This window comes from Capricornis sumatraensis, chromosome 2, assembly GCF_032405125.1.
Source record: "Capricornis sumatraensis isolate serow.1 chromosome 2, serow.2, whole genome shotgun sequence".
Lineage (NCBI taxonomy): Eukaryota > Metazoa > Chordata > Mammalia > Artiodactyla > Bovidae > Capricornis > Capricornis sumatraensis.
In genome coordinates this window covers 102,150,011-102,168,734 of record NC_091070.1, presented here as the reverse complement: position 1 = coordinate 102,168,734, position 18,724 = coordinate 102,150,011, and the positions used below count along the sequence as shown (strand labels likewise).

The following is an 18,724-nucleotide window of genomic DNA, read 5'->3' as shown; positions in this document are numbered from 1 at the left end:
CAAAATCAGCTAAAAGTTTGCTTTCCAAAACAAGTAAAATTGGTAAAAATAAGAGTTTTTAAAGTGATAACATTCTTGGAAATAATCTTAGAGAGTGATCAATTGTAAGTTTGATCACAGCTTAGCAAGAAGATTGTCCATCTCATTTTCATGTTCCATTGAATCTTAACTGATGCCAGTTGTTTCTTAAACACATTTCTGAGTATACTACTTCGTGGGGAATTCCATTTTTCCTTTTTGTCGTAGATTCTTAACACATTCTAGTACTGCATTTCAGATTATTAAATCCTTTTTAATATTTGATGTAAGTATTAGATAGTCATTGAATCATTGAAAAACATTTTTGTGATGATCCTGTGACATCGAACATTACTTAGCACTTCTGTCTATAAGTTTTCAAAGAAAGATAAGAAGGACTTTTAACTGGTAGATTATGGAAAGAATTTTGGCTGGCTAAACTATGGAAAATGGGAATGTTTCCATGTTACCAAGATAGTATTGCTACTGAGGAAAATGATTTGATGTTAGACGTAACATCTAAAGATTATGTCTCTGATTGTTTTGACCAATAGGCCTTAGCATTTTAACAATAAGGACTTAATGCTCTTTATGTTGTGTTTTGTTTTCTCAATCTCTTATTCAGTTCTAAGTCCAGATGGGTTTTTGGGTAGTAGGTACTGCCTGTATTGGTGGGAGTGTCATCTTAGAACCATGATTTCTGTTATTGTCTTGCATAGAAATAGAGAAAATGAAAACATATGCTTCTTGCTTTTGCTGTGAATATCTGTTGTAAATGTTTGTATCTTTCATTTCTGTCCCTTTCTTTTCTTCTGTCATGTTTGCTGGGGTGAAGGAGAGGCACAGTGAGAATGTGAGGACTTGCTGGGCAGCACTCCCATCTCATTGAACCAAATTATTTGCCTTCACTTAGTCTGCAACTGAGTCCCTGAATGTTAGTGAGGAAATTTGTGACCACAGACTTCATTGGGCGCTCCGCACTGTGTTAGAACAGTCTGCAGCTGTCAGGTTCACGCCTTATGTCTCTCAGACGTTTAGCACTACACTTTGTCCTCATCCTACTCCCTCGCTGAAACCTTCTTTCATTCATAGTAGGGGGAAAAAGCATTCACTTTCCTACTTTTGAATCTCTCAACTTTCCAGCGTCTGTACTCACATTGTCTATGACAGAAGTGGTCACATTGTGGGAAGAAGTGTATCTGCTCCTAACAGAAGCTAACCAGTGCAGTTTCCATCTCTTTCCATCTTTTCAAGGAGTTTGCTCCTTGTCCTGCATCTTTGTTACTACCTTTCCTACTGAATTTTTCCTTTCCACCTCAAACATGCTCTATTATTATCTTGACTTTAAAAAATCTCTTAATTGTCCCACATTCCCCTCCAGACTCATGTCTTTGCTCCTTTTACAACCAGACTCTACATAAGAGTAGCTGACATATACTGTCTCTTTTTTTCTTACCATGCTCCACTTATTTACCTACCAAGCCTAATCTGCCTTTTGACTTCCTTTTTCACTGAAACTTTTTGTCAAAGTCACTAGTGACTTCCATTTTGCCTCAAAAGGATACTTCTTTCTTTTAACCCAGTTGCATTTAGCGTAGTGTGTCACTTTTTCTTGAAGCACTTTTCTTTTTTGTTATCTGTGATACCACTTTTGCCTACTTAACTCTTACTAGCATCTCTGGCTGGTTTTCGGCAACCATTGTTGATATTTCTTATTCTATAATTACTTGTCAATGTTTTAGTGGAACCTCATAGCCTGTGCTGTCTTCTCTGCATGCACCCTGTCCCTCATAAAATTGTATCAATTCCTGGAGCATTTAATAATCTCCAAATGTATACTGATAATCTGATCTTCTACCCTGAGTTACATACTCCTGTGTCCAACTGATTATTTAACACTTTGTTTTGGTTATCTTTGGACATCTTGGGTCTAATATGTCCAACTATAATTTATCTTCCTACCCTTCCTATCTCCCTGATCTCTTTAATCTTGATAATTTCATATCTTAGTAAATTATAATTACTGCATATTTGCTTATTTTAACAGACTATGGGTTACTGATTCCTTGCTTTCCTTCATGTCCTTCACCCATTTCATCATCTGTTTTCTCCGTATCTAAGATACCCTTTACTTCTTTTCATTTTACTGGATTGGCCAAAGAGTTCTCTCATGTTTTTTGCATAAGATGTTATGGAAAAACCTGAATGAACTTTTTGGCCAACCCAGTACTCTTATTCCCTTATACTTTGTTGTCCATGCAGCAGCCAAAATGAGTATTTTAAAATATTAGATCAGATTATGTAACTTTGCCATCTCAAACTCCTCAAAGACTTTTGATTGCATTTATAAATATAAATAAAAGAGGAAAAAGAACTGAATCTTTATGGCTGGTGCCTTGTTTGCCTTTCTAGGCTCGTTTCATGCCATACTCTCTCTTCCTAATGATCATTACACTGTAGCTGTACTGATTTCAGTTCAGTTCCTTGAATATTCCAACTTTTCTTCTGCCTCTTTCTTTTGGATTTTGAGTCTTTGTAACAAACAAACTCTGTATTTGACAAGCCCTTCCCTTGGCTCTTCCTTTTTTTTTGGTTCTCAGCTCAAATGTCACCCAAGGGAGGGCTTGCATAACTCTCATAGCTAGATTCATCTTCCTTTTCTTCCTGCCCCAGAATTTTATTGTGTCTTGAATAGCCCTGTTTATCTCCTGAAAAGTTATTAGAATTTGTAATTATTTTTTATTGATTTGTTTATGACTATTTTCTTATTTGAATATGCTCTCATAAAGACAGAGATTTTATCTATCATAAGCCTCTTAAAGATACTGTTAAGTCCCTTAAGCTGGTATAACCTGTGTAAGATACATTTAGCTATTTGATAGTCTTTATAGTCTCAGTTCCATTTCATTCATTCTGGATGTTTCCAGTAGGCTTCACAGATTTGATGATATCTAGGGAAGCTGCTCTGAATAGATATCCAGTTATTTATTGTTTTTGGATTCATTATTTGCCCTTGGCTGTCCAGACAACATAAAACTGGATACTTTTTTCTTACTTTATTCCAGAAATATTCTATGTTAACTTATGGAAATACTTGTAAAAAATCATTTTGGTACATGATGAAATCAGGACAGGTAAAAATAAATACGGGTAGAAGAAAAAATGGAGCCCCAGTGACATGAATATATGCAGTGCATACCTGAAGAATAGTGTATCTAGAGGGCCCCGCTGAATGGGCCTGGAGTTTTGTAGCTGAATTAGGAAGATAATATACTCACATGGAATTTGAAGTCAGTTGGTCACTCTCTTTTTAAAATTTGAATTTCTTCACTCTTTGTATTCTTGAATTTTATTTTTATTCACATAGACTGTTTGAAACTACATTCTATATACATAGAATCTGATTAGACATTTTGATTCTCATTCATGGTCTTTTCTTGAATGTTTAACAAAAGATGGTGGTTTTGGAAATATGGTTATTAGATTACCTATTTGAAGACCAGCAAGATATGAATATGAGCTGAAATTATATAAGGTTAAAATGATATCTTCATAATTTTATTTATAAAAAATATTTCAAAGTAACTACAAAATTTTTTTTTTTTTCTCAATAATGCCTGTGAGACATCAGTTTTAGTTTTTTCTCAAACTAAGCCTTTGTGTGTTGTATGTAATTTTTTCCCATGGTAAGTAAGGAGCTTCTTGTAATGAGAGAGTGTTAAATGAGACAGTCATTCCAATGTGTTATACTTTAATTACCTCCTTTGGTCTTATTTTAATTTAAGAAAGAGAAGGTGGTTTCTTTGGATTGGGTAAGGAATATCAGTACATAAAAAGTTTAGTTTGGAGGGGCTCACCTTGAGAAGTGTGTCACCTAGAGGATCCATGTGTTTCTAATTAATGGACCACTGCTAAGAGTTGGACACGACTGAGCGACTTCACTTTCACTTTTCACTTTCATGCATTGGAGAAGGAAATGGCAACCCACTCCAGTGTTCTTGCCTGGAGAATCCCAGGGATGGGGGAGCCTGGTGGCTGCCATCTGTGGGGTCGCATAGAGTCGGACATGACTGATGCCACTTAGCAGCAGCAGACCGTGAGAACTGAATTTTTTTATGATAGTACATAATGACTTATGTGTGGATTCCTGCTTATTTACAGATTTCTGTGTTGGCTCAGGTTTTGACATTTATTTAGGTCTATTCAGGATCTTTATGGCAGAATTGAGCTCTGTTGAAAAATTCCTGGGAAAGTAAAAACTCTGTTGTATGGCATAGCAAAGCAAACTTTTCAAAGCTCAGATAATCCAGTTTACAGTTTCCTTTAAAGGGTCAGGGTCTAGTCAGATGAAATATGTGCAATTTAGAGAGTAGAAAAAAGTGGAAATATTAGGTTAATGAACACTTTGGGGAAGCTAAAAAGGAGATCAGAGGAACTTGTAAATCAGTAAAGGAATGACCAATTCTGATTTCGGAGGTAGCAGTGAATGGTGACATGAAGTGAGATCTTAGTTCCTTGCCCAGGAATTGAATGTGTGTAGCCTGGCCTCCCTGGTAACTCAGTGGTAAATAATCCATCTGCAGTGCAGGAGACGCAGGCTTGATTCCTGGGTCAGGAAGATCCCCTGGAGGAGGTGATGGCACCCCACTCCAGTATTCTTGCCTGGGAAATCCCGTGGACAGAGGAGCCTGGCGGGCTACACATAAAAGAGTTGGATACAACTTAATGATTAAACAACAACAACAAAAAGCCTGGATGAAAACCAGAAATCCCAACCATCAGACCAGCAAAGGGCTACTGGCTAGAAGCAAGTTTTCCCTGGCTCTTGCCCCCATTGAAAAATGCATTTCTCATGGAGGCAAAACTGTTAAAACAGGTACAAAGTTTATTATTAGAGACACAGCACAATAAGTGAGAGAGCAGGCAGAGAAATGGTTTAGTTAAAATAGAAGTAAGGCAGAGATGCACACCCTGAGAGAAGGGGTGTGGGCATCCTCCCTAATGTGGAGGGGCACATTTAACTTCCTAAAGAGGGAGTTAAATCATTTATATAGAGCAGTTCTTCTGGGTCTTTATCTTTGGCCAATTACCTGGTTTCTTTTTCCACATCTGACCTTCTTTAGGACTCTCTCCAACACACATGCACAATTTTTTCCAAAATGATTTCCAGCCCAGAGGCCAGTGGGTCACCTGTGGCATCACACATTATGGGTTGGTACCCCCTCCTTTTGACCCCTGAGGAGCCTTTTTGAACATGTGCAATGTCTCCCTTGCCCCAAGGATAGATAATACTCGATCTCTTTATCTTTTCCTCAACAGAGTTTAGCCCTTCTCTGTTTCTGCCATGGCTAAAGGAGACAAAGTCAGGCTATTTACCCAATTTCTGTTATGTCTGTTTCTGAAGGATGCTGGTTGTAAATATCTAACCTACCTCCTGTCTCAGGAGATGCAAACAGGAGTCTAGTTGTAAGTGTCCGGCCTGAAGCCCATCTTTTTAGCCCCAAGAAACGTAAACATGAGGCCAGTTGTAAATACCTAGCCTGCTACTGCTGCTGCTAAGTCGCTTCAGTCGTGTCCGACTCTGTGCAACCCCATAGACGGCAGCCCACCAGGCTCCCCCGTCCCTGGGATTCTCCAGGCAAGAACACTGGAGTGGGTTGCCATTTCCTTCTCCAATGCATGAAAGTGAAAAGTGAAAGTGAAGTCACTCAGTCGTGTCCGACTCTTCACGACCCCATGGACTGCAGCCTACCAGGCTCCTCTGTCCATGGGATTTTCCAGGCAAGATTACTGGAGTAGGGTGCCAGCGCCTTCTCCAAATACCTAGCCTGGAACCCATCTATTTCCTGCCTCTGTTTGAGGAGGAAAAATACCCAAGGATCACCTGGACAAAGGAGCAAGTTGGGAGTGATAGCAAGCAGATAAAGTACCACCAAATTACATGTAAAAATAATCCAGCGTCCAGGACAAAAGAACCTATGTATTGGAAGAGAGGCAGGACTGGAGGTTACAACCAGATGGACTTTCATCGGGTCTGTGCTGGGCTCTGTTTAGTTGCTTAGTCGTCTCTGACTCTTTGCGACCCCATGGCATGTTTGTAGCCCACCAGGCTCCTCTGTCTGTGGCGTTCTCCAGGCAAGAACGCTGGAGTGGGTTGCCGTGACCTCCTCCAGGGGGTCTTCCAACCCACGAATCAAACCCAGGTCCTCCCACATTGCAGGTGGATTCTTTACCGGCTGAGATTACCTATAGTTTATTGTTGTTTTACATCAGTAGGAATTGTCATTATGGAGACTTGCCTAGATTCTTTAAAAACAAGAAGAGTAGAGTTAGTAATATCAGGAGATGGAAGTACAAATTTCCCATTAGCAGTTCCTGGCTCATTGTTGAGCATTTTGTTGTTGTTGTTATTTTTTTTAATATTAAGCCCAAAGATACTTGTTGTATTCACTTTTAATTTTGGTTAATGTTAGCAAAGACTAAGTCTCCAAGCATTTATTCATATCACAGATAGTATATGTTTGTTTATACATTTTTAAAAGAATGTAATATATATGTATCTTTCATGCCTTTAATATTTCAAACTGCTAACAGTGCTATTTGCTCAGACTGGTATTTCTGCTTGGAATTTTAATTCAAAATTTGGCTTTCCTATTTAGCTCTGTGATGACTTCTTTCCCTAGCCTCATTTTTTTTTTTTTTTGAACTTTTAAACATACAACCAGCCTTGTAAGTAAGCAAATAAATCCTTCTTTGAAAGGCACTGGGAGCATTGAATTATGACATTATCATAACTAAATCTTAATTTTCCAAGTTACAGAACATTACTGCTTGTACTTAGAGCCTGCTACAATAGATTTGCTACACTATCATTGTCTTGTGGGTCAAGGATGAAGACTCATATCCCCATAAAACATTTGTCAGTGCAAGAGAGATGGTTTGAAACAGCCATGAAGTTGGATAAGTATTTTGTGATTTTTTTTAAAGCATAACTTGATGTATCTGTTATCTCTTTCTTTATAGTAATTTCTTTTGAAGTAAAATGACAAACTTCATGGCTGCATAATAATGCTTTGTTTTATATTGCTAAAAGTGTTACTACTGTGCTGACAATAACTATAGAATATGTATAAACTTAAAAAGAAGACAATAATATTGAGCATTACAATTTATTTGTTCGTGAATACTATCCTACTTGATATGGAGAATTTTCTAGGAGGAACTGGCAGTAAAAGACCGATGATACTTGAATTGTGAAATCTTAACTGCCAATTGAATAAAATTCTTTATAAATAGAGGACATGGAAACAAAGGTTAGTATCTCTGGCATGATTGATTCTGAAACGATAAACCAAATTTGCAGTCTTATAATCTATATAAAAGAAGCTGAAGAGTGAAAACTCTGACTTAAAATTCAACATTCAAAAAACTAAGATCCAGTCCCATCACTTCATGGCAAATAGATGGGGAAACAATGGAAACAGTGTCAGTCTTTATTTTCTTGGGCTCCAAAATCACTACAGATGGTGACTGCAGCCATGAAATTAAAAGACCCTTGCTCCTTGGAAGAAAAGCTACGACCAACCGAGATAGCACATTAAAAAGCAGAGACATTACTTTGCCAACAAAGGTCCGTCTAGTCAAAGCTGTGGTTTTTCCAGTAGTCATGTATGGATGTGAGAGTTGGACCATAAAGAAAGCTGAGCGCCAAAGAAGTGATGCTTTTGAACTGTGGTGTTGAAGAAGACTCTTGAGAGTCCCTTGGACAGCAAGGAGATTCAACCAGTCCATCCTAAAGGAGACCAGTCCTGGGTGTTCATTGGTAGGACTGATTTTGAAGCTGAAGCTACAATACTTTGGCCACCTGATGCGAAGAACTGACTCATTTGAAAAGACCTTGATGCTGGGAAAGATTGAAGGCAGGAGGAGAAGGGGATGACAGAGGATGAGATAGTTGGATGGCATCACTGACTCAATGGACATGAGTTTGAGCAAGCTCCGGGAGTTGGTGATAGAGAAGGCAGCCTGACATGCTGCAGTCCATGGGGTCACAAAGAGTTGAACCCGACTGAGTGACTGAACTGAACTGACTAACTGAAAGTTATTTGGTAATTTATATAATTTGCTGTGCCACTGAGAGAAATTCCATCTACTCCCTGCATCAAATCTACAACTAATTTCTACCCCTCACTTGGTAGTACATCCACTTTGTTAGAGTGGATGAAATTTTTATGTACATGTCTAAAGCCAATTCCTCCTCTTAGCTACTGCAGCTCATTTCTTTTGGTCTACTTAAGGACATCATTCCTGCATTTGCCCACTTCTTCTTCTTATCTTCTCTCCTCTTGCCAATTAAGTATATGTCCGTCAGTATAGAAGCATATGTAGTCTGTCTCAAACTAAAGCAAACCTCCCTTGATTCTATTCTCCCACCAACGGTCAGCCAGTTTCTCTTCCCCACTCACAGCAAAACTTCTGGGAAAAGTACATACGCTTTGTCCCTCTCCTTCTTTACTTCCCTTTTCTCTTGAACCTGTTCCAGTCAGGTTTTGGCCTCTGTGACTTCACTGAAATGGCTCTTCTCAAGCCATTTTCTTTGTGGTTATTTCTTGGTTAGTGTCTTTTTCATTGTATCAGCAGGCACAGCTGCTAACTTTATCCTTCTTGAAATACTTTGATCCTTGAACTTATAGAACTTGGTTCACTCACTCCTCCAATCTCCTTTTTGCATTCTCCTTATTCTTGGTGTTCTTCCCTTCAGTTTAGTTCTTAGACTTCCATATTTTTACTTACTCTTTCAGTGACTGAAAGTAACATCGTCATTGCTGCTGCTAAGTCGCTTTAGTTGTGTCCGACTCTGTGCGACCCCATAGATGGCAGCCCACCAGGCTCCTCTGTCCTTGGGATTCTCCAGGCAAGAACACTGGAGTGGGTTGCCATTTCCTTCTCCCAACCTCATCATTGACATCCAGATTTACTGGTGAATTCTAGCCAGTATATATATATATTATACTGTATATATTATATACATATATATATATATAATATATATATACACAGTCTATATTAGAGTGAGTCCCTACTCAGTTTCTCCATTTGGATACTAATTTTTTTCTTAAGTACGACTTCCTCCTCCTCTGCTCTTCCCTGTCACAATAAATGGCAACTTGATTTTTCCTGTTATCTACACTGGAAACGTTGGGATCACTCTACATCCAAGCTATCAGCAAGTTTTTCTGCCATTACCTGTAACATATATATATTCCACATCCAGATACACTTCCCCTTCTGAGCATTTGTACTGTTTTCTTTGCCTGGAACAGTTTTCCTCCAGATAGCCATGTGGGTTACTCCCTTACATCCTTGAGGTCTTTATTCAAAAGTCATTTTAGGAGAATAATCCTTCCATGATGACCATATATGAAACAGCAGCCAGTCGCCCTCTATCTTCATCACACCTATCTTACCCTGCCCAGTTTACTTGATGGCACTTATCCCCACTTGACACATAGAAACACATACAAATACACTGTTGTATGTTTTTTTCTCAGAACACGCCAGTATAGGGACTGTTTTTTGGTTCAATTTTTACTTATCCCAAGAACCTAAAACAATGCCTCATACTTAGTTAGGTATTCAACATTCTCTGCACAATTTCATGTTATACTATTTTTTAGCTATGGCCACTGCTTCAGATGAAGTGTAAGACAATGTTAAAGATTATGTAAATATTATTCATCTTAAAAAGTAAATGATAATTCCAACATAAAAAACATTTTAGCTAAAAAAATATGTAGCTTTTACTTTTTAAAGGGCTCTCTACTAATAAATTTCAAGAATTGTTTCCAACTGTAGTAACTTTTTCATAATCTTAATTATTATCTGATTGAAATTTGTAAAGTAGCTTTTGTATATAGGTTAAATGAGATAACTGATATTTTCTAATTGTTGTACAAGGAGGTGCAATCTGGAAAGGAACGTTCACTTTTAAATGTTTAGCTATGAAAGATTTTACTTACACTCTGTATAACTACATAAATATTCTTAGAGAACTCTGTCTTATTCATCGTAGTTAAACAGAAGCATTTGGGTATATAAGTGTGTATAGTGTATCAAAATTTAATGATCAGTAATTTTTTATGAGTAGTTTGCTTTTAGTATTCCTCTGTGAGATGTGTTTTATTTATACCCTTCTCTCTTTAAAGTATGATTGTATTCTTACTATTTTCTGTTTTATTACTATCTTTTCATCTTTCTTTTCCTATCTGTATCAGAATTTCTAAGGGGGCCTGAGATAGCTTTGCTCCGTAAGCGCCTGCAACAACTGAGGCTTAAGAGGGCTGAGCAGCAGAGGCAGCAGGAGCTAGCTGCGCGTACCCAGCAACAGCCTTCCACTTCTGATCAGTCTTCTCATGAGGGCTCTTCACAGGACCCTCAGACTTCAGGTTATTAATATCAAGTGTCCTTAAGCAGCTGGTAGAGTTTTTTTGTTTGTTTGTTTTTAACACTGCTGCTGTGTATAAGATGCTTCTCTTTTCCCCTTCCAAAGAAAGCTGATGCGCCTGAAGCTTTTCCCTTCATTTCTAGTATATGGTGAAATTTATCATCATGTGGCTAGAAGGATAGATTGCCAACAGCACTTGCTAGCGAGGCGAATATAAAATAATCTCTTATTTTATTTGTAATTTTAGAGAAGGACAAATATTTACTACTTCTACAGTTAATGAGCTACCCCATCTAATAATCTAGTGAATTTGGAGCCTGCATTGATATTTCTATTGATATTTTCTGTATGTCCAAATGATATCTGTGCTTATGGCTCCTAGCTCCTCCTCTGTTTGTTTTTTTTTTGCTTTAAGAGTTAACCGGAACTTCTATTACCACATAAACATAGTAATGCTAGATTTTGGCCAATAATCTGCTTCTGTAGTCATTTGAAAATTTTCAGTATTTGCTTTCGTAGTCCTCCAACACATAATCAACTTTCTCATATGTGGGACAGGAAAAATATTCTGGTTTTATGTTCCTGTTCTTAATATATAAAACTCTGATAAGATAGTAATAATTCATTGAGTATTTTAGTGGCTCACTTTTTTTTAATAGCCAAAAAGCTGATGATGCTCAGTAAATATCTGTTGAAAGAATTAGTGAAAGACACAGCATAAAATAATTTGTCAACCTAATTCTTTCAAGAAGGATAATAAATACACATCCTATACTATAGTTTCTGTAGTAGGTGCTGTCATACTAATGAAATTTACTACTTTGACATACTTTATTTTGCCACCCTAAGGAGTGATGAGTTGGGAGTTAATTACTTTGAGAACTCTGACTAAATTACTTGGAATTAATCTGTATATTGTTAGAACTGGATAACCTCTTCTATACAAATAAATATCTGTTTCCACTAAGTGCTGTGGTAACAAAAAGCATATTATACAATACCATGGTGAAATAAAATAGATTTAAATAACTGCAGTATAGATGTGATGTTTGGAACAAATTATGGACCTGATTTTTAACTTGCTGTTATATAAATAGAATATCAGTGAAGCAAAGATATTTTTCTCTCACCCATTTTTTTACCCATAGAGAAATCTTTTCCCATATATTAATAAGAAAGTTTGAATAGATTGGAGCTGTAACATTTAGTATCAAGACATTTCGCTATGATTCTGTGCTGTATAGCACAGGGCTTCCCTGGCGGCTCAGTGGTGAAGAACTCAGCTGCCAGTGCCAGAGACATGGGCTTGATCCCTGGGTCAGGAAGATCCCCTGGAGAAGGAAGTAGTAGCCCACTCCGGTATTCTTGCCTGGGAAGTCTCATGAACAGAGGAGCCTGGTGGGCTACAGTCCACAGGGTTAGAGAGTGGGAGGGACATGACTGAGCACACACACATGCTTAGCACAGGGGTTTTAGAAGTAAAAATATACAACATATAAAACAATAAGGAAGAGAAAATGTCTCTACATGTATAAATACTTTTAAAATACTGAAATTTAGCAGATAACAAACCAAGTATTAGAGTGATTATAAAACAAAACTGCCTACATTATTGGTAGAGAAATGTACACTGTGGACATTAGGAAAATATTGACACTGAGTCTTTATATCTAATTCATCAATTTGAATTGAGACCAGTTCTTTTTAGAATCAAAAAGTTTTAGGGTGGTTATATGTTTTTTGTGAAATAAGATGCTGTTTTCCCCACTCTTAGCATCATTCTTATTAAATAATAACTAGTTTGATAACCAGTGCATTTGTGGTAATTTTTGAAAAACCAGTGTTGAGTTAGACACCTTGCCAGTTTTGAAGCTGAGAAACACATTAATCTTATTTTTTGTTATTGAACAAATTGCTCGGGTCCCTGAGGCTGCCCACATGGACCAATATTAGAAGCCCTTAGTGCTACAATGTATGTTTGCTCTCTTCCTGTACAGTGTGAGATGGATTGTATACGTCTGTATGCTTTTTGTATACGTCTGTATGTTTTTTGTCTGTATGCTCTATATGTATATGCCATATGCCTTTTGACATAGCATTCATATAAGACCACTAGTAATCTAACCTGTAACATGCCCTAGGTTCATTTGCTAGCGTTACTTGTATCTTATTCTTTCTTCACATGTCAGGAACACTGTCTGGTAACTAAAAACTTTAAGAACAGCTGAATAATGTATTGTTAGTTTGTTACAAGGAATATCTTGTCCATTTAGTAAATCTTGAAAAGGAGGAAAGATGAGTTGACTTAATGTAAAATTCTTCATTTTGGAACATCCAAGTTATAGAAATACAGAGTAGAAATTAAATTTATGAAATTCAGCAGGGAGATTGGTTGTATTTGAACAACAACTCACGAAACATTTTCCTACATTTCATGATGTATGAATACAAGTTTGGATGTGTGTATTATGGGCATTAATTGATCCATTCACTCATACTAGATATTACTACTAAAATCATGAATATAGTTAGCAGAAAATTAGCATTCTGTATTTTAACTTTTTAACAATAGAAGAATGCTCAGTTCTCATAAAACATTTTGCCATTATGTCTTGATATCTCAGTGTCAGCAAATGATGATACTATCAGTAAATTATATTTCTATCATCATCTCACCTGTTTAAGCCTTTTAGGTATAAGATACTCAAAGGAGACATTAATGTAATTTCGGAAACCAAGAAATTTAAACAAATGCAGAATTTCTGAGTGACTACATTGTCTGGTAAATATTTTATTCTCTTTTCAAAGTATAGGACTCATGAGAATATTTTGTGACAGGATAAGTGTTAGATGAAGCTACCTAATACTTAATTTCTGTAGGAAAATGGCATCAAACCCTCAAGCCATTTTATAGAGTCTACATTTTAATGGGGTCAAATGAGAACGTGTCTGATGCCAATTTTTCTTGGCAGTTGAAGACTAAAACACCATTCTAAGGCATCAAACAGTAAAATGAGCTGTATAAGACAGATTGTAACATATGTTTTAAACAATTCTCCAAGGCACCAAGCAGTATTTAAAATGGGCTATATAAGATAGATGTTAATACATTTTAAACAATTCTCCCCTCCGATTTTTTCAGCTGTGAAATTAGAATTTCATGGGGAAGTTCTAATATAAAATACATAAATGACACTGTTGAGATTGAACATAAAGAAGAGTGTTAAGAAATGCCAGCTTAATTCCTTGTCCCTCTTGCCACCCCCAAGCCACCTCTGCTCTCAGAAGCACAATTCAAAAACCACTGCCTTAAAACAAGTTTTGACACCTGTAAATGATAATTATTCATAGCTAATTTCTAATATTTTATTTTTCAAAATTAGTGTATATTTCTATAAAATATTCACATTTTTAGTTTTAAAAAAGTGCACTTTTTTTAGACTTATAGGAAATACATCACAACTCGTTTCTAATCTTTCAGTGATTTTTTTTTTTTAATCATAAAGAGATGAATTTACTTTTATCAGATCACTTGTCTAGGTGTTAGACTGGCTGAGTTCTTATTCCTGGCCTTATGAAAAATGACCTTGGGCAGGTCATTTGGCTGCTTTATGCCTCAGTTTCCCAATTATTGATTTATTTAGTTAGCGTGGCATAAGGATGGGATAGAGAATACTGTATAAAGTTTTTATACTCCTAAATAGAAAAGTACACATAATATTGGACTAACTTAATTATAATAGCTTTAACTTACTGTTAATACCTAAAGATATCCTCATATTCCAACCATGAAAGGTTGATAGTATTCAGGGTTTTGAATGAGCTGTATGTATGTTTTCTCAGATTAATGCCATAAACAGCTGTGGCAAAGGCATTCAGCATATGGCTGATTTTAAACCCGACTCTTTTTTTCCATTTCAGGTCCCCTGAAGTCATGGGTTGCTGGCTCCTGCTCAGAGTGACAACACCCTGTGGAGTCTGCTGGTACTGGCCCAACCACCACAGAGCCCCACTGGAGCATGGAGCCAGCCTAGAGAGGGTGTCAGGTAGGAACTGTTTTTTCACTTTATGGCACGGTTTTGCCAATTGGAAAAGAAAAAAGTAATTTTTATACCCCGTAAAGGGTATGAAACATTGGTGAATATTTTAAAGGGCTTTTCAAAACTGAGCCATATTGGAAAAAATCAGCATTTACCCAGTCCTCTGAAAACAGTCTTCTGTACAGCATCCAGTTCCCCACAGTGTCCATGATGTCAGTTACATGTAGCACTTCTCAAGTGGATGCATTTGACCCACGATTTTAGTGTTTATAACATGAGCGTTTAGTAAATCAGATGTGATGTTGACTTAGTTCTGCAAGTACTTTTCAACAACTTTAAATGATAGGGTCTTAAGCAACACAGTGATGGGTCGCTTAGGACTTTAAACATGGGACTGTGCTCCATGTTTTTCAGAACAGCATCCTATCATCATTTTTCTTTTCTTTTTCCTTTAATTATTATTTTTCATTCAACACTATGTTTGAGAAAAACAAGCAAGTAATAACATTAGTTGACCCTGTCCTATGTGCTATTGAAGTAGTTTACATAGATTATCTCATTAAATCCTCACAAGAACAGTATGTGGTAGATACCATAATTATCCCCATTCTACAGATGGAGAAACTGAGACTTACAGACGTTAAATAACTTGCCCATGATTACAATATTACTGAGTAGAAAAGCCAGATTTGAACCCAGGGAGTCTGACTAGAGTCTTTGTTATTTAAATTATAATTTTTTATTTTTTCATACAGTTAAGAAAGTTTGAATGTCAAAGGGCTAAAGAATTTTCTCAAAACTAGAACATGAAATGTTTGGAGATATATAGTAATTAGGCATGAGGCACTTTGGCTTAGACTGAAGGAGCTTTTGCTTAAAGTTTATCTCTACTTTAAAAATAATAATTTAAGAGACTGGCAAAAAGCTGACCAACTGTACTGCATGTTGTAATAAATTATCATGGGACCATGTAGTGAATTTTTATTTTGTGATAGTGCTTTCTAGAAGATATTTCACAGAGAGTTGGAGTAGAGTATGCAAACATTGAAGCAATCAGCATTGAATTAACACTTATTTTTTAAAAATATTAGATATTCTGATTATTATATTAATATTTGGAAGCATTTCTGGAAATTAGAAGTTATAGGTATTATATTTATGAATATCTAGTGATACAGAAACATTTTACTTCAAATGTTTATGTAACAGGAAAGTAATCCTTTCAAAAACAGTTGCATAGTACCCAAAATGAAAAATAGAATGGAAGCAATGATCAAGAAGGATTTCTTCTTAAAAATTGGTCTTCAACATGTGAAGAAAGATTATCCCCCAGATACATATAACATCTGGACAGACTGTAAAACCCAGAAGGAAGACCTTTTAGTTTAACATTATCTTTCTGCCTTAACCTAAGTTTCATTAATTAAATACTTCAAGAGTTTGAAAATACACAATTCTTTGAGATGACAGCATTGTAGAACCTTTCTCAATGTGTTTTATTTAAAAACTTGCATAAGATGCACTTTATTTCATAAGATTTGTGCATTCTATAATATTCGTGAAAAAATGAAATATTTGAAAAAAGATTGCATGGAAAGTTGTTCTCAGGTTCTTAAGAAGAGTATAATGGAATGTATAACGGATCCAAAGGGATAAAAAATATTTCATAAGAGGCTTTCTAGGAAGACTTCCCAATATTTATTTCACTGACTCACTTTTTTTGTTTTTCTTAAAGAATATAATTTTGTTTTTTTCCAAAGATTGACTCATCTGCTCTTCATTGTAGCTAACTCAGAAATTGATATTTGAGAAGTCTTATAAAGGAAAGTAAAGCATGGCTAGATTTGGGAGCCAATTAAATTACCATCATTCCATTTTCTTTTTTATTTAGCACAGATCTGGTGGTGCTTCCCTGGTGGCTCAGAGGTAAAGAATGCCCGCCATTGCAGGAGGTGTGGCTTTGATCCCTGGGTCAGAAAGATCCCCTGGAGAAGGAAATGGCAACCCACTCCACTATTCTTGCCTGGAGAATCCCATGGGCAGAGGAGCCTGGTGGACTACAGTCTATGGGATCACAAAAGAGTTGGACACAACTTAGTGACTAAACAATAGCAACAGATTTGTTGAGCTGAATATTCTAATGAAGCAATGATAAGGATACTGTTATTTAAATGATGATCATGCTTTATGAAAATCTAGTAGTATAAAAATTTATGACCAAACTGGTTACCTCAAAAGGTAGACAGTTTGAAATTGATACAAGTAGTCCTGGTAGCGGGGTTCAGAGTTTTAAGTGTACAAGCAGTCAAGTGGTATAAAATTGCTAAGAATCAAGGATATATTAGAAAACTTAGCTATTGAGTTATGGTCACTCATAAATCAAAATACTTACCATTGGAAGAATAATGTGTCATTATAAATAGCTACTGATCAGTCAAAAGTGCAGAGTTTCTATGAACAACATTTGCTAAGAACTGGAGCATAGGCTGGTAGAAACTAGGAATTATTCTTACATTTAGTGGAGAGCTCTGTATGCTTGCTATCCACATTTTCTCTTTTCCTGTAGCTCTACTAGGACGCTGGAACCCAAGCCAGTAATAGTAGCCACCTCCTTCTGTTCCCTCATGCCTTTCTTAGTTACCAGATCTCTGGAATGACCAGGAAGAAAGGAGAGTGTTAGACTTAAAAATATTGTGACTTGTCCTCTGTCACACAGCTAGGTTATTGTCAAAACCAAAGTTGGAATCAACACTGACTAATTCTAGACTGGTGCTTTTTCCATTTCATCATGCTGCCTTACTTTATAGGAGTGTTTTTCAAACAGTAGAACCTATTTATTTATAAAACAAATTCTTTTACATAGAAACTCAGTGTATCCAAAGGGTAAAAATAAAACATTGTTTGAAGCCATGGTAGAAAGCATGAAGCCCAAAGTGTAAGCCTTTTCATTGCCTTTCTTTTCCTTTTCTCACCAGGCACCTAAAGAAACCAAAGGCTTCACAGTGCAGTTTTAATATTCACCACATACCATAGAGTTTTTAAAAGTTACTATGTTTCTGTAATGGTAATTACTTCATTAAATATTTCTCATAAACCATTTTCCTTGTCTTATGTCTTTGAGTTCCTTTTTCAACTCAAGATAACATCTAGCTAAGTGTAGTGAGCATTTCATTTCATGCTTTGAATCCTCCAATCCAAAATAAAGCCATCTTAAGGAGCTGGAAAGAAGGTTTGAGAAAGACAAGGAGTCTTTCTTTTGGTGAGGGAGATACTCTGTTTCTGTTTTATCTACCTTGCACCTTGTGCCTGTGCTAAATGAATTTGATAAAAAGTATATGCATGGAAGTAGAAGAACATTTTCTCATTCTCAAAGTTACTAAATGCTTGCCTGAAATAACATATCTTAAGCACATGGCCTTGCTTACTCACTGCTTGGGAAATACACCACAGTACTTACTTCTATTCCCCACCATTATACATTTGTTTCTTAAGCTTAGAGGTGATCATGACATTGCTGTGCAGTTTTCTGCTGCTTACTTTTAAGTTAAAATCTCATTTTTGTTTCAGATTCTCCTTCTTCTGTGGTTAACAAACAGCTTGGATCCATGTCACTTGACGAGCAACAGGGTGCGTGCAACAGGAGATGCGCTATGCCCATCCATCCATAGTTTTATTGCAATGCATAAACCAAGCTCTCTTTCACTTTTTCATATCATTTCATTGTGATCTATGGTCTGATAGTATTTTGTGGGTTAAATTATCTTAGGTGGTATTATGCCCAAAGGGCCTCCTTGGCCTATACAAATTATTTTCTGTGTAAGCTAATTTCTTTGAAATCTCTTCCTATAACAGTATTATATGTATATAAAAAAGATCCCTTTTTACAAATTCTAGCTGTCATAAAATTGTGTAACTGTGGGTGTGAGGTTAGCATATTACCTAGTGGCTACTTTTAGAAAAGTTATTTGAGCATAAAAATGTTCTGTATTACTACATTGCTGTCTAAATACTTGGTTTTATGTCTCACTTGTCTGATGCTTGAACTCTAGGTAGCTTTAACTTTAAGAAATACGATTATCAATGCAGAGATAAGCTCCAAAGTCACCAATCAGAAGGGAAAATAACTTCCACATCCATTTGCCTTCTGAAGTAGGAGAGGTATATAGTCCACTTTGGAGCCTTGAGCAGAGGTTGATGAAGTAGATTTTACAAATATTTTTCA

The 18,724-nt window shown here is 36.4% G+C and overlaps 1 protein-coding gene across 7 annotated transcripts in view; it reads left to right on the top strand.

The window, feature by feature from the left end:
• The window catches only part of DCAF6 (DDB1 and CUL4 associated factor 6), a 183,305-nt gene that overhangs the window by 105,519 nt on the left and 59,062 nt on the right, over nt 1–18,724 (top strand). For 3 of the 7 annotated variants that reach the window (XM_068966657.1, XM_068966654.1, XM_068966653.1), the window contains 2 exons: nt 10,293–10,463; nt 18,070–18,129. The exons of 2 other annotated variants lie outside the window; for them this stretch is intronic. In XM_068966657.1, coding sequence (XP_068822758.1) covers nt 10,293–10,463; nt 18,070–18,129 — 231 coding nt within the window. The remainder of the gene's footprint in view (nt 1–10,292; nt 10,464–18,069; nt 18,130–18,724) is intronic. 2 more of the 7 variants (XM_068966659.1, XM_068966658.1) reach the window with 1 other exon arrangement.